Source organism: Bombina bombina, chromosome 2 (assembly GCF_027579735.1).
Source record: "Bombina bombina isolate aBomBom1 chromosome 2, aBomBom1.pri, whole genome shotgun sequence".
In the NCBI taxonomy this organism is placed as follows: domain Eukaryota; kingdom Metazoa; phylum Chordata; class Amphibia; order Anura; family Bombinatoridae; genus Bombina; species Bombina bombina.
The window spans coordinates 467,531,964-467,547,497 of NC_069500.1; the positions used below are offsets into that span (position 1 = coordinate 467,531,964).

Consider the following 15,534-nt stretch of genomic DNA (forward strand, 5'->3'; position numbering starts at 1 on the left):
TTTATATTTGTTGTTTTAACGATTCACACTATGTTGGAGCCCCTTGTTTATCTTCCATTCTAGACACCCTGACCCATCGCACCGCGGGACACAAGAGGAGCACGCCAAACACCTGAACACATCACCGTTCACATATTAGGACTGGACACTTATTTTTTACATCACAGCATTTTTTGGGACATTGATAAGTACTTTTTATATATTTTACTCATCGCCACAAATATCATTGTTTATCTGTGATATCTGATTATTTCAATGTATCACTAATATTATACACAAATTGTCCTGAGCACTTGTTTTACTCACAATTTTTTTTTCCTCATTATTATTAATTTTTCACACATACCAAACACTGTGCTGTTTATATTTATTTATGCATACGGGTACAAACCCAATCATAAAGTGTTAGGTCCTACTTTGATAACCTGTGTTCCTAGTGCATCCTCTTAGGTTTTTCCTCCTCAGGAATTTCTTTTTATACCATATAGGAGAAGGATTTTCCTCCAGCTGTTTTTTTCTTGATGCGGGGGGGATAACTGCGAGTGCTTGGTTGGCAGAGCGGAGTTGTCTGGAGGGGGTGTAGAAAGTGACACGGTGGTTGATGTATTCAGGACCGATGTTGTGGAGGGCCTTGAATGCATGGGTTAGGATCTTGAAGTTGATTCTCATGTTGACGGGGAGCCAGTGTAGGTTCCTTAGGTGTTCGGTGATGTGGTTTTGGCGAGGGATGTCGAGGATGAGTCTGGCCGAGGTGTTCTTGATGCGTTTGAGTCGTAAGCATAAGTTTTCTTTTCTTTCCTAAGATATGGTGAGTTCACAACTTCATCAATTACTACTGGGAACCAATACCCAAGCTAGAGGACACAGATGACGAGGGAAAACAAAACAGGCAGACCTAAACATAAGGCACCACCACTTGAAGAACCTTTCTCCCAAAAGAAACCTCAGCCAAGGCAAAAGTATCAAATTTGAAAATTTGGAAAAAGTATGCAGAAAGGACTAAGTTTCAGCCTTGCAAATCCTTTGATTCTGGAAGGAGCAGCCTGCTTTGGTGCACAGTTTGCTGGGACACTGCGAGTTCTCAGGCAACTTTCCTAGGCATTACCTTTGCCTTCATATATTGTGAGTATATTTATTCACATTGTGTATAAATTACCTTACTATATTGGCTACACTAGGAGGCACCCTTCTTTTCTCTTTTCTTCCAGCCTTGCACATCTGTTCCACAGAAGCGTCATTTTTGAAAGCCCAAGAAGAGAAAACAGCCCTAGTGGAATGAGCCGTAATTCTCTCAGGAGGCTGCTAACCAGCAGTCTCATAAACAAAATGAATAATACTTCTCAACCAGAGAGAAAGAGAAGTAGCAGTCGCTTTCTGACCTTTACACTTTCCGGAGAAACAAACAAACAGGGCAGAGGACTTGTGAAAATCCTTATTCGTCTGTAGGTAGAATTTCAGAGCACGCACGACGTCCAAGTTGTGCAACAAACGTTCCTTATGAGAAGAAGGATTAGAGCATACAGAAGAAACAATTTCCTGATTAATATTTCTATCTGAAACTACTTTAGGAAGAAAGCACAACTTCGTACGAAGAACCACCTTATCAGCATGGAAGATAAGGCAAATCACACTGCAAAGACGAGAGTTCCAAAACTCTGGAAAGAAAAGATAGCAAAAAGAAACAAAACCTTCCAAGATAATAATTTAATATCTATAGAATGCAAAGGCTCAAATGGAGCCTGCTGCAAAACTTTAAGAACAAGGTAAAGGCTCCAAGGAGGAGCAACAGACCTAACCAGGGCCTGACAAAAAGATTGAACATCTGGCAAATCCGCCAGACGCTTATGTAACAAAATAGATAATGCAGAAATCTGACCCTTCAGAGTACTGACTGACAATTCTTTCTCCAAACCTTCCTGAAGAAAAGAGAAAATTCTAGGAATCCTGACCCTACTCCAAGAGTAGCCCTTGGATTCACATCAATAAAGGCATTTACGCCATACCCTATGGTAAATCTTTCTAGTAACAAGCTTACGAGCTTGAATTATGGTCTCAATGACCGACTCAGAAAAACCATGCTTAGAAAGAACTAAGCGTTCAATTTCCAAGCAGTCAGCTTCAGAGAAACAAGATTTGGATGGAGGAATGGACCCTGATTTAGAAGGTCCTTCCTCAAAGGCAACCTCCAAGGTGGAAGAGATGACATCTTGACTACGTCTGCATACCAGATTCTGCGAGGCCATGCAGGAGCTATTAGAATTACTGATGCTCTCTCCTGTTTGATACGAGCAATAACTCGTGGAAGGAGCGCAAGCTGAGGAAACCGGTAAGCTAAACTGAAATTCCAAGGCACCGCAAGAGCATTTATCAGGGTGGCCTGTGGATCTCTTGACCTTGAACCGTACCTTGGAAGCTTGGCATCCTACCAAGATGTCATCAGATCCAACTCCGGCACCCCTCATTTGAGGGTTAACCTGGAGAACACCTCTGGATGGAGAGCCCACTTCCCAGGATGAAATGTCTGTCTGCTCAGGAAGTCTGCTTCACAGTTGTCTACTCCTGGAATGTGGATGGCAGATAGACAACAATTGTGAGCTTCCGCCCACTGAACAATCTGAGCCACCTCTTTCATGGCTAAGGAACTCCGAGTTCCTCCCTGGTGGTTGATGTAAGCCACTGAGGTGATATTGTCCGACAGGAACCTGATAAACTGGGCTAAGGACAACTGAGGTCAAGCCATAAGAGCATTGTAAATTGCTCTCAACTCCAATATGTTTATGGGGAGAACAGACTCCTCCCGAGACCATAGTCCTTGCGCCTTTAACAAGTCCCAGACTGCTCCACAGCCCAACAGGCTGGCGTCCGTGGTCACAATCACCCAGGATGGTCTCCGGAAGCATGTACCCTGAGACAGATGTTCCTGAGAAAACCACCACGGGAGAGAGTCTCTTGTCGACTGCTCTAGATCTATCCTCTGAGAGAGATCTAAATGATCTCCGTTCCATTGACTGAGCATGCATAACTGCAGAGCTCTCAAATGGAGCCGAGCAAAGGGAATGATGTCCATGGAAGCGACTATCAGACCAATTACCTCCATACATTGAGCCACTGATGGCCGAACAGTAGACTGCAGAGAAAACCAGGATGAAAGAAATTGGCTAGTTTAAGCGTCTTAATCCTGTCTTGGATCTCCTTCAAGGGAGTCTCCACTTAAAGAGAATCAGACAAGGCGTTGTACCAATAGGATGCTACGCTGTACACAGTGGCAATACACACTACAGGTTACCATTGGAGACCTTGACGAACATACATTTTTTTCAAATAAGCCTCCAGCTTTTTATCCATTGGATCCGTAAAAGAGCAGTTATCCTCAATAGGAAGAGTAGTTCTCTTAGCCAGAGTATATATATCACGCCGGAATTCCAGCACATCTATTGGCTAAGAGGTGGAAACGTCAACTCTCAGCCAAATAGCATTCTGCAGTAGGCTGCCTTAGCAGCTCAGTGCGGCAAATGCTGCAAACAAATAAAGGAGCTTTCAGCATGAAGTATTTTCTACTTCATGAATGAAAGTCCCCTTTATTTGTTGCAATGGTAAATCCTCGCGTTTCACCAACGCTAGGATTTACCATCATTTTAAGTGCTCTTGGAGTTTGGCAATATTTGCCTCCTCCTAGTGGTCAGGAGTGGAATTCTCAGGAGTAATGGCTGATGGACTCTGATCATCTTTGTGAAAGAAATTAAAATGTCATGATTCAGATAGAGTATGCAATTTAAAAAAATATACCTCCATTATCAAAATGTGAAAATTCTTTTTATATGCACAATTTCTGCTATTGCATTGTCTTTTTATTGTGTATTTTTCAGTTATACAAATCTACTGTATTTAGTGGTGCTTTAACTTCACTTTACTAAGAAGCCTCTAATTCACTGTTACTATCATGAGAAATGAGTTTCCCTAAACAAAAAACATAATTTATGCTTACCTGATAAATTTATTTCTCTTGTAGTGTGTTCAGTCCACGGGTCATCCATTACTTATGGGATATATTCTCCTTCCCAACAGGAAGTTGCAAGAGGATCACCCAAGCAGAGCTGCTATATAGCTCCTCCCCTCACATGTCATACCCAGTCATTCGACCGAAACAAGACGAGAAAGGAGAAACTATAGGGTGCAGTGGTGACTGGAGTCATAATTTTAAAATTTAGAACCTGCCTTAAAAAGACAGGGCGGGCCGTGGACTGAACACACTACAAGAGAAATAAATTTATCAGGTAAGCATAAATTATGTTTTCTCTTGTTAAGTGTGTTCAGTCCACGGGTCATCCATTACTTATGGGATACCCATACCAAAGCTAAGTACACGGATGATGGGAGGGACAAGGCAGGAACATTAAACAGAAGGAACCACTGCCTGTAGAACCTTTCTCCCAAAACCAGCCTCCGAAGAAGCGAAAGTGTCAAATTTGTAAAATTTGGAAAAAGTATGAAGTGAAGACCAAGTTGCAGCCTTGCAAATCTGTTCAACAGAGGCCTCATTCTTAAAGGCCCAGGTCGAAGCCACAGCTCTAGTGGAATGAGCTGTAATTATTTCAGGAGGCTGCTGTCCAGCAGTCTCATAGGCTAAACGTATTATGCTACGAAGCCAAAAAGAGAGAGAGGTAGCCGAAGCCTTTTGACCTCTCCTCTGTCCAGAGTAAACGACAAACAGAGAAGAAGTTTGTCTAAAATCTTTAGTTGCCTGTAAGTAGAACTTCAGAGCACGGACCACGTCTAGATTATGCAAAAGACGTTCCTTCTTTGAAGAAGGATTAGGACATAATGATGGAACAACAATCTCTTGATTGATATTCCTGTTAGAAACAACCTTAGGCAAAAACCCAGGTTTAGTACGCAGTACTACCTTGTCTGAATGAAAGATCAGATAAGGAGAATCACAATGTAAGGCAGATAACTCAGAGACTCTTCGAGCCGAGGAAATAGCCATCAAAAACAAAACCTTCCAAGATAAAAGCTTAATATCAATGGAATGAAGGGGTTCAAACGGAACACCCTGAAGAACTTTAAGAACCAAGTTTAAGCTCCACGGAGGAGCAACAGCTTTAAACACAGGCTTAATTCTAGCCAAAGCCTGACAAAAGGCCTGGACGTCTGGATTCTCTGCCAGACGTTTGTGTAAAAGAATAGACAGAGCTGAAATCTGTCCCTTTAGCGAACTAGCGGATAAACCCTTTTCTAAACCCTCTTGTAGAAAAGCCAATATCCTAGGAATCCTAACCTTACTCCATGAGTAACTCTTGGATTCGCACCAATATAAATATTTACGCCATATCTTATGGTAAATTTTTCTGGTCACAGGTTTCCGAGCCTGTATTAATGTATCAATAACCGAATCCGAAAACCCACGCTTTGATAGAATCAAGCGTTCAATTTCCAGGCAGTCAGCCTCAGAGAAATTAGGTTTGGATGGTTGAAAGGACCCTGAAGTAGAAGGTCCTGCCTCAGAGGAAGAGACCATGGTGGACAGGACAACATGTTCACTAGGTCTGCATACCAGGTCCTGCGTGGCCACGCAGGCGCTATCAGAATTACCGATGCCCTCTCCTGTTTAATCCTGGCAATCAGTCGAGGTAGCAACGGAAATGGTGGAAACACATAAGCTATGTTGAAAACCCAAGGGGCTGCTAATGCATCTACCAGCACCGCTCCCGGGTCCCTGGACCTGGATCCGTAACAAGGAAGCTTCGCGTTCTGGCGAGATGCCATGAGATCCAGATCCGGTTCGCCCCAACGACGAATCAGTTGAGCAAATACCTCCGGGTGAAGTTCCCACTCTCCCGGATGAAAATTCTGGCGACTTAGGAAATCCGCCTCCCAGTTCTCTACGCCTGGGATGTAAATCGCTGACATGTGGCAAGAGTGAGACTCTGCCCAGCGAATTATCTTCGAGACTTCCAACATCGCTAGGGAACTCCTGGTTCCCCCTTGATGATTGATGTAAGCCACAGTCGTGATATTGTCCGACTGAAATCTGATGAACCTCAGTCTTGCTAACTGAGGCCAAGCTAGAAGAGCATTGAATATTGCTCTTAATTCTAGAATGTTTATTGGAAGGAGTTTCTCCTCCTGAGTCCACGAACCCTGAGCTTTCAGGGAATTCCAGACTGCTCCCCAGCCTAGAAGGCTGGCATCCGTTGTTACAATAGTCCAATCTGGTCTGCGAAAGGTCATTCCTTTAGACAGATGAACCGGTGACAACCACCAGAGAAGCGAATCTCTGGTCTCCTGGTCCAGATTTAGCAAAGGGGACAGATCCGAGTAATCCCCGTTCCATTGACTGAGCATGCATAGTTGCAGCGGTCTGAGATGCAGGTGCGCAAATGGCACTATGTCCATTGCCGCGACCATTAAGCCGATTACCTCCATGCACTGAGCTACTGATGGGCTTGGAATGGAATGAAGGACACGGCAAGCATTGAGAATCTTTGATAACCTGGACTCCGTCAGGTAAATCTTCATCTCTACAGAATCTATAAGAGTCCCTAGAAAAGGGACCCTTGTGAGTGGTAACAGAGAACTCTTTTCCACGTTCACTTTCCACCCATGCGACCTCAGAAATGCAAGAACTCTCTCTGTATGAGACTTTGCATTCTGAAAACTTGAGGCTTGTATCAGAATGTCGTCTAGGTACGAAGCCACCGCTATGCCTCGTGGTCTTAGTACCGCCAGAAGTGAGCCCAGAACCTTCGTACAAATTCTCGGGGCCGTGGCTAACCCAAAGGGAAGAGCCACAAACTGGTAATGCCTGTCTAGAAAGGCAAACCTTAGGTACCGATAATGATCTTTGTGAATCGGTATGTGAAGGTAAGCATCCTTTAAGTCCACTGTGGTCATGTATTGACCCTCTTGGATCATGGGTAGGATGGTTCGAATGGTTTCCATCTTGAACGATGGTACCCTTAGGAATTTGTTTAAGTCCAAGATTGGCCTGAAGGTTCCCTCTTTTTTGGGAACCACAAATAGATTTGAGTAAAATCCTTGTCCCTGTTCCGATCGCGGAACTGAGTGGATCACTCCCATGATTAAGAGGTCTTGTACACATTGTAGAAATGCCTCTCTCTTTACTAGGTTTGTTGATAACCTCGAAAGATGGAACCTCCCTTGTGGAGGAGAGGTTTTGAAATCCAGAAGGTATCCCTGAGATATAATCTTCAACGTCCAGGGATCCTGCACATCTCTTGCCCAAGCCTGGGCGGAGAGAGAAAGTCTGCCCCCCACTAAATCCGTCTCCGGATAGGGGGCCCTGTCTTCATGCTGTCTTAGGGGCGGAAGTGGGCTTTCTGGCCTGCTTGCCCTTGTTCCATGACTGGTTGCCTTTCCAACCCTGTCTGTAACGAGCAGCAGTTCCTTCTTGTTTTGGAGCGGAGGAAGTTGATGCTGCTCCTGCCTTGAAGTTACGAAAGGCACGAAAATTAGACTGTTTGGCCTTTGGCTTGGCGCTGTCCTGAGGAAGGGCGTGGCCCTTACCTCCCGTAATGTTAGCAATAATTTCCTTCAAGCCGGGCCCGAATAAGGTCTGCCCTTTGAAAGGAATGTTAAGTAGCTTAGACTTGGAAGTTACATCCGCTGACCAGGATTTAAGCCAGAGCGCCCTGCGCGCCTGTATGGCGAATCCGGAATTTTTAGCCGTAAGTTTGGTTAGATGTACTATGGCATCTGAAACAAACGCATTAGCTTGCTTAAGGGTTCTAACTCAGCGCAAAGCCTCATCCAATGGCTCTGTGCGAATCGCCTCTTCCCGAGACGCAAACCAGAATGCCGCTGCAGCCGTGACAGGAGCAATGCATGCAAGAGGCTGCAAAATAAAACCCTGTTGAACAAACATTTTCTTAAGATAACCCTCTAACTTTTTATCCATTGGATCTGAGAAAGCACAGCTATCCTCCACCGGGATAGTGGTACGCTTGGCTAAAGTAGAAACTGCTCCCTCCACCTTAGGGACCGTCTGCCATAAGTCTCGTGTGGCGTCTATAGGAAACATTTTTCTGAATATCAGGGGAGGGGAAAAAGGCACACCGGGTCTATCCCACTCCTTACTAATAATTTCTGTAAGTCTTTTTGGTATAGGAAAGACGTCAGTACACACCGGTACTGCATAGTATCTATCCAACCTACATAATTTCTCTGGGATTGCCACCGTGTCGCAATCGTTCAGAGCCGCTAATACCTCCCCTAGTAACACACGGAGGTTCTCAAGCTTACAATTTAAAATTTGAAATTTCTGAATCCGGTCTCCCCGGATCAGAACCGTCACCGACAGAATGAAGCTCACCGTCCTCATGTTCTGCAAATTGTGACGCAGTATCAGACATGGCTCTCGTGTCATCAGCGCGCTCTGTCCTTAACCCAGAGCTATCGCGCTTGCCCCTCAATTCGGGCATATTATATAATACTTCTTTCATAACATTAGCCATATCATGTAAAGTGATTTGTAAGGGCCTAGATGTACTAGGCGTCTCAATTCTACGCATCTCCCGAGCGGGAGACGCAGGTACTGACACGTGAGGAGAGTTAGGCGGCATAACTTCCCCCTCGTTGTCTGGTGAAAGTTTCTCTATCGGTACAGATTGACTTTTATTCAAAGCAATATCAATACAATTGGTACACATCGTTCTATTGGGCTCCACATTGGCTTTTAAACATGATGAACAAACAGTTTCCTCTGAATCAGACATGTTTAAACAGATTTAGCAATGAAACTAGCAAGCTTGGAAATCACTTTCAATAAGTTTACAAGCAATATAAAAAACGCTGCAGCGCTTTAAAAATACAGATAGAATTAAAACAATTCTTAACAAGAAGTGTAAAATCAGCAGAGGATTGCACCCATTAGCAATAGGATGATTAACCCCTCAATACCCAAAACGGATAAAACGGATGTCAATTAAGATTTAAAAGAGGAAGAAGCAGGAAGACTGTGCTAGAATTTTAACTGCGCAACAAGGCGCTAAAACAAGGTCCCTCCCACTCCTATCACAACAGTGGGAGCCCTGATATAACGGTTTCCATGCAGAAAATATATGTCAGCCATGTGGAAAAAAATCATGCCCAAAGAGATTTATCACCAAAGTACCTCACAAAAACGAATAACATGCCAGTAAACGTTTTATTAAAAAATAACATTTTCCAATGTCATGCAAAGTTATCACTAAGCCTGCTACCAGTCGCTACCACTGCAGATAAGGCTTAAGTATTATTTCAGTTTTAACAGAATTTTCTCAGTCAAATTCTAGTCCCTAGAAAATAACTTGACTGCGCATACATTTATCAGCCTGATACCAGTTGCCACTACTGCATTTAAGGCTGTACTTACATCATACGGTAACAGCAGTATTTTCTTAGTCAATTCCATTCCCAGAAAATAAAGTACTGCACATACCTCATTTGCGGAGGACCCTGCATGCTATTCCCAGTTTCTGAAGTTACCCCACTCCTCAGAATGTCGAGAACAGCCAGTGGATCTTAGTTACGCCTGCTAAGATCATAGAAAAAAAACGCAGGCAGTTTCTTCTTCCAAATACTGCCTGAGATAGAAAAACAGCACACTCCGGTGCCATTTAAAATAACAAACTTTTGATTGAAGAATAGTTAAGTAAAAACTCCAGCTCCTCTCGCGACCTCCTTCTTTGTTGAGGGTTGCAAGAGAATGACTGGGTATGACATGTGAGGGGAGGAGCTATATAGCAGCTCTGCTTGGGTGATCCTCTTGCAACTTCCTGTTGGGAAGGAGAATATATCCCATAAGTAATGGATGACCCGTGGACTGAACACACTTAACAAGAGAAATGTTTGTTATTACTTCAGGATATCAGATTCATACAAATAAATATAACCCTTATTTTATCCTGTACTGCCAAGCACCCAATAACACCAAAGGTTATCTATGTGGTCTATGAGTTTTACCAAGGGGCTGAATTGAAGCCTACTCTAATGAGCCACATACATATATTTTAAATAGCTCTGGACATCCTATCTTGCACCAAAGCATAGTATATAGGTGCCAGAGAAGCTATTACATGCAGCCAACTGCTGTCTACCACTTCTGTCACTATAACACTTTTTTTTGCATAGAACTAGAACAAAATGCTTAATATATATACAAATGATAGTTACAGATATTCTAAATCACTTTTACATAGGCTATATGCCACACAATACCATGCACAATAATATCACATGCGCAGAAGCAATGTATAATACAGGCTCAACACATTAGCACGCAGAAAAATGACATGAATGTTTCATAGGCTCCCCCTTAATGTTTCAGTTGTCCTGATGCAAAAATATGAACCAGTACATTTTTTTCTTTACATTTATCTTACATCCAGCTCTGAAATCAGATAAAGTAGATTATAATTATGTATGATAAAGATAAGATCACTGGTGAAAGCAGCTGCTTTAAATACTTATGATTATTACCATCATCATTTATTTGTAGAGAGCCAACATATTCCACAGAACTAGTTTACCAAGTTGTAATCCCTTCATTTTTTATTAATAATAATAAAGGACTAAAATAAAAGGGATTTTTGTACTTACAAACAATTTATCCCATAGCAATATCAAATGTATTCATGATGTCAACAGGACTTCCCACCTCTCAGATTACTAATACTGGGCAGGGAAAGCTCAAGAGAGGGTTCAACTTAATCGCATAGTACTTTGAGGGACGAGTACATAAACAGGGGTGTCCCTCAAAAAATGACACCAACATTCCCTAAGGGCCATAAAAAGAATTGAAGCCAACTTTTGCTCCATCCCATAATTTCCCCACCAACTACACTGATCACATGTCCTAAGTTACAAGGCGAGTGAGCAGCTGATATTGCAGCATGTTAAACTAACATTATTGGTACACTGTGCATGCTGTGAAAACCCCCAGGCTAAAAAGAAAATGAAGAAAAAAATGTCACATATACTATATGCATTGGTATATGAAGTTTCCACACCCGTGTGGTATGCAATCTGTACATAGTTGTTGGATTAAAATATTGCATGAATTGAGGCAGCAATTACTACAAATTATATGACTTTCATTTGTAAGAACAGAGATAAAGCGAAAAAATAAATAATGTGTATTGAGGGCGCCTCCTATATTTACATAGAATTAGTTGGACGATGTGCATGTTCTGCAGTAGCAGTCAGCACTGAAGAACAATAGCATATTTGTGCAAGCTGTGCGCTTTTTTAAAGGAAAGGTTATACCTCGCTGTACTGGTATTTCTGCATTGCAGGTAAAAAAGAAAATCCTCTCCCCCACACAGTTTTTCTCCTCAAACTTTTAATCGTCTTAGCAAAGTAATTTAAAACTCTCTATTATTTCAAAACAGTAATGCTCCTAAATTACAACAAACCTGGGGTCATATGGAGTTTCCCAGAATGCAGTTTACAGAGCTTCAGAATCTGCAAAAGCAACTTATACTGGTGGTTACAGTAAACTACATAAAGTGACACAGGTGCCTTTAAAAAGCATGAAGGCAATTGCAGTAACTGACAGTGGTATTAATAGCGGTGTTAAAGAGACATACATATGGGATTTGAAATAAATGCACATTATTGCATTTTATGCTCCACTACAATTGTTTTTGCAGCATTATGGTACCTGTCATCATCCTGTGGCTCATGTTGCCATGTTCCATAATGTCTGTCTTGGTCTTGGAAAAGTGTGTCTGTATCCTTGTTAGTCTGTGGGCTCCTTGAGAAACACTGCTTCAGCTGATCCTGAGAAAACAAAGACAAAAACAAGTTAGTGGACAAAAGCCACGCAACATATCCATCCCCTTCTCCAAAACATCAACACACCAAAGACACAACAACTAAAAATTACTCAGTGGGGGATATACAAAAATCTACAATGCATTTTAGGCAAACTTGTTAAGAAGCAAAAAACATAATTTATGTAAGAACTTACCTGATAAATTCATTTCTTTCATATTAACAAGAGTCCATGAGCTAGTGACGTATGGGATATACATTCCTACCAGGAGGGGCAAAGTTTCCCAAACCTTAAAATGCCTATAAATACACCCCTCACCACACCCACAAATCAGTTTAACGAATAGCCAAGAAGTGGGGTGATAAGAAAAAGTGCGAAGCATATAAAATAAGGAATTGGAATAATTGTGCTTTATACAAAAAAATCATAACCACCACAAAAAAGGGTGGGCCTCATGGACTCTTGTTAATATGAAAGAAATGAATTTATCAGGTAAGTTCTTACATAAATTATGTTTTCTTTCATGTAATTAACAAGAGTCCATGAGCTAGTGACGTATGGGATAATGACTACCCAAGATGTGGATCTTTCCACACAAGAGTCACTAGAGAGGGAGGGATAAAATAAAGACAGCCAATTCCTGCTGAAAATAATCCACACCCAAAATAAAGTTTAACAAAAAACATAAGCAGAAGATTCAAACTGAAACCGCTGCCTGAAGAACTTTTCTACCAAAAACTGCTTCAGAAGAAGAAAATACATCAAAATGGTAGAATTTAGTAAAAGTATGCAAAGAAGACCAAGTTGCTGCTTTGCAGATCTGGTCAACCGAAGCTTCATTCCTAAACGCCCAGGAAGTAGATACTGACCTAGTAGAATGAGCTGTAATTCTTTGAGGCGGAGTTTTACCCGACTCAACATAGGCAAGATGAATTAAAGATTTCAACCAAGATGCCAAAGAAATGGCAGAAGCTTTCTGGCCTTTCCTAGAACCGGAAAAGATAACAAATAGACTAGAAGTCTTACGGAAAGATTTCGTAGCTTCAACATAATATTTCAAAGCTCTAACAACATCCAAAGAATGCAATGATTTCTCCTTAGAATTCTTAGGATTAGGACATAATGAAGGAACCACAATTTCTCTACTAATGTTGTTGGAATTCACAACTTTAGGTAAAAATTCAAAAGAAGTTCGCAACACCGCCTTATCCTGATGAAAAATCAGAAAAGGAGACTCACATGAAAGAGCAGATAATTCAGAAACTCTTCTAGCAGAAGAGATAGCCAAAAGGAACAAAACTTTTCCAAGAAAGTAATTTAATGTCCAATGAATGCATAGGTTCAAACGGAGGAGCTTGAAGAGCTCCCAGAACCAAATTCAAACTCCAAGGAGGAGAAATTGACTTAATGACAGGTTTTATACGAACCAAAGCTTGTACAAAACAATGAATATCAGGAAGAATAGCAATCTTTCTGTGAAAAAGAACAGAAAGAGCAGAGATTCGTCCTTTCAAAGAACTTGCGGACAAACCCTTATCCAAACCATCCTGAAGAAATTGTAAAATTCTCGGTATTCTAAAAGAATGCCAAGAAAAATGATGAGAAAGACACCAAGAAATATAAGTCTTCCAGACTCTATAATATATCTCTCGAGATACAGATTTACGAGCCTGTAACATAGTATTAATCACGGAATCAGAGAAACCTCTATGACCAAGAATCAAGCGTTCAATCTCCATACCTTTAAATTTAAGGATTTCAGATCCGGATGGAAAAAAGGACCTTGTGACAGAAGGTCTGGTCTTAACGGAAGAGTCCATGGCTGGCAAGATGCCATCCGGACAAGATCCGCATACCAAAACCTGTGAGGCCATGCCGGAGCTATTAGCAGAACAAACGAGCATTCCCTCAGAATCTTGGAGATTACTCTTGGAAGAAGAACTAGAGGCGGAAAGATATAGGCAGGATGATACTTCCAAGGAAGTGATAATGCATCCACTGCCTCCGCCTGAGGATCCCGGGATCTGGACAGATACCTGGGAAGTTTCTTGTTTAGATGAGAGGCCATCAGATCTATCTCTGGGAGCCCCCACAATTGAACAATCTGAAGAAATACCTCTGGGTGAAGAGACCATTCGCCCGGATGCAACGTTTGGCGACTGAGATAATCCGCTTCCCAATTGTCTACACCTGGGATATGAACCGCAGAGATTAGACAGGAGCTGGATTCCGCCCAAACCAAAATTCGAGATACTTCTTTCATAGCCAGAGGACTGTGAGTCCCTCCTTGATGATTGATGTATGCCACAGTTGTGACATTGTCTGTCTGAAAACAAATGAACGATTCTCTCTTCAGAAGAGGCCAAAACTGAAGAGCTCTGAAAATTGCACGGAGTTCCAAAATATTGATCGGTAATCTCACCTCCTGAGATTCCCAAACTCCTTGTGCCGTCAGAGATCCCCACACAGCTCCCCAACCTGTGAGACTTGCATCTGTTGAAATTACAGTCCAGGTCGGAAGAACAAAAGAAGCCCCCTGAATTAAACGATGGTGATCTGTCCACCACGTTAGAGAGTGTCGAACAATCGGTTTTAAAGATATTAATTGAGATATCTTCGTGTAATCCCTGCACCATTGGTTCAGCATACAGAGCTGAAGAGGTCGCATGTGAAAACGAGCAAAGGGGATCGCGTCCGATGCAGCAGTCATAAGACCTAGAATTTCCATGCATAAGGCTACCGAAGGGAATGATTGTGACTGAAGGTTTCGACAAGCTGTAATCAATTTTAGACGTCTCTTGTCTGTTAAAGACAGAGTCATGGACACTGAATCTATCTGGAAACCCAGAAAGGTTACCCTTGTTTGAGGAATCAAAGAACTTTTTAGTAAATTGATCCTCCAACCATGATCTTGAAGAAACAACACAAGTCGATTCGTATGAGACTCTGCTAAATGTAAAGACGGAGCAAGTACCAAGATATCGTCCAAATAAGGAAATACCACAATACCCTGTTCTCTGATTACAGACAGAAGGGCACCGAGAATCTTTGTGAAAATTCTTGGAGCTGTAGCAAGGCCAAACGGTAGAGCCACAAATTGGTAATGCTTGTCTAGAAAAGAGAATCTCAGGAACTGATAATGATCTGGATGAATCGGAATATGCAGATATGCATCCTGTAAATCTATTGTGGACATATAATTCCCTTGCTGAACAAAAGGCAATATAGTCCTTACAGTTACCATCTTGAACGTTGGTATCCTTACATAGCGATTCAATAATTTTAGATCCAGAACTGGTCTGAAGGAATTCTCCTTCTTTGGTACAATGAAGAGATTTGAATAAAACCCCATCCCCTGTTCCGGAACTGGAACTGGCATAATTACTCCAGCCAACTCTAGATCTGAAACACAATTCAGAAATGCTTGAGCTTTCACTGGATTTACTGGGACATGGGAAAGAAAAAATCTCTTTGCAGGAGGTCTCATCTTGAAACCAATTCTGTACCCTTCTGAAACAATGTTCTGAATCCAAAGATTGTGAACAGAATTGATCCAAATTTCTTTGAAAAAACGTAACCTGCCCCCTACCAGCGGAACTGGAATGAGGGCCGTACCTTCATGTGAACTTAGAAGCAGGCTTTGCCTTTCTAGCAGGCTTGGATTTATTCCAGACTGGAGATGGTTTCCAAACTGAAACTGCTCCTGAGGACGAAGGATCAGGCTTTTGTTCTTTGTTGAAACGAAAGGATCGAAAACG

General features: G+C 42.0%; 1 protein-coding gene across 1 annotated transcript in view; it reads right to left on the reverse strand.

Moving 5' to 3' along the window:
* KIAA1671 (KIAA1671 ortholog) overlaps positions 1–15,534 on the reverse strand; it is a 532,635-nt gene that overhangs the window by 74,015 nt on the left and 443,086 nt on the right. Inside the window, exon 7 of the mRNA XM_053702092.1 lies at positions 11,663–11,781. Coding sequence (XP_053558067.1) covers positions 11,663–11,781 — 119 coding nt within the window. The remainder of the gene's footprint in view (positions 1–11,662; positions 11,782–15,534) is intronic.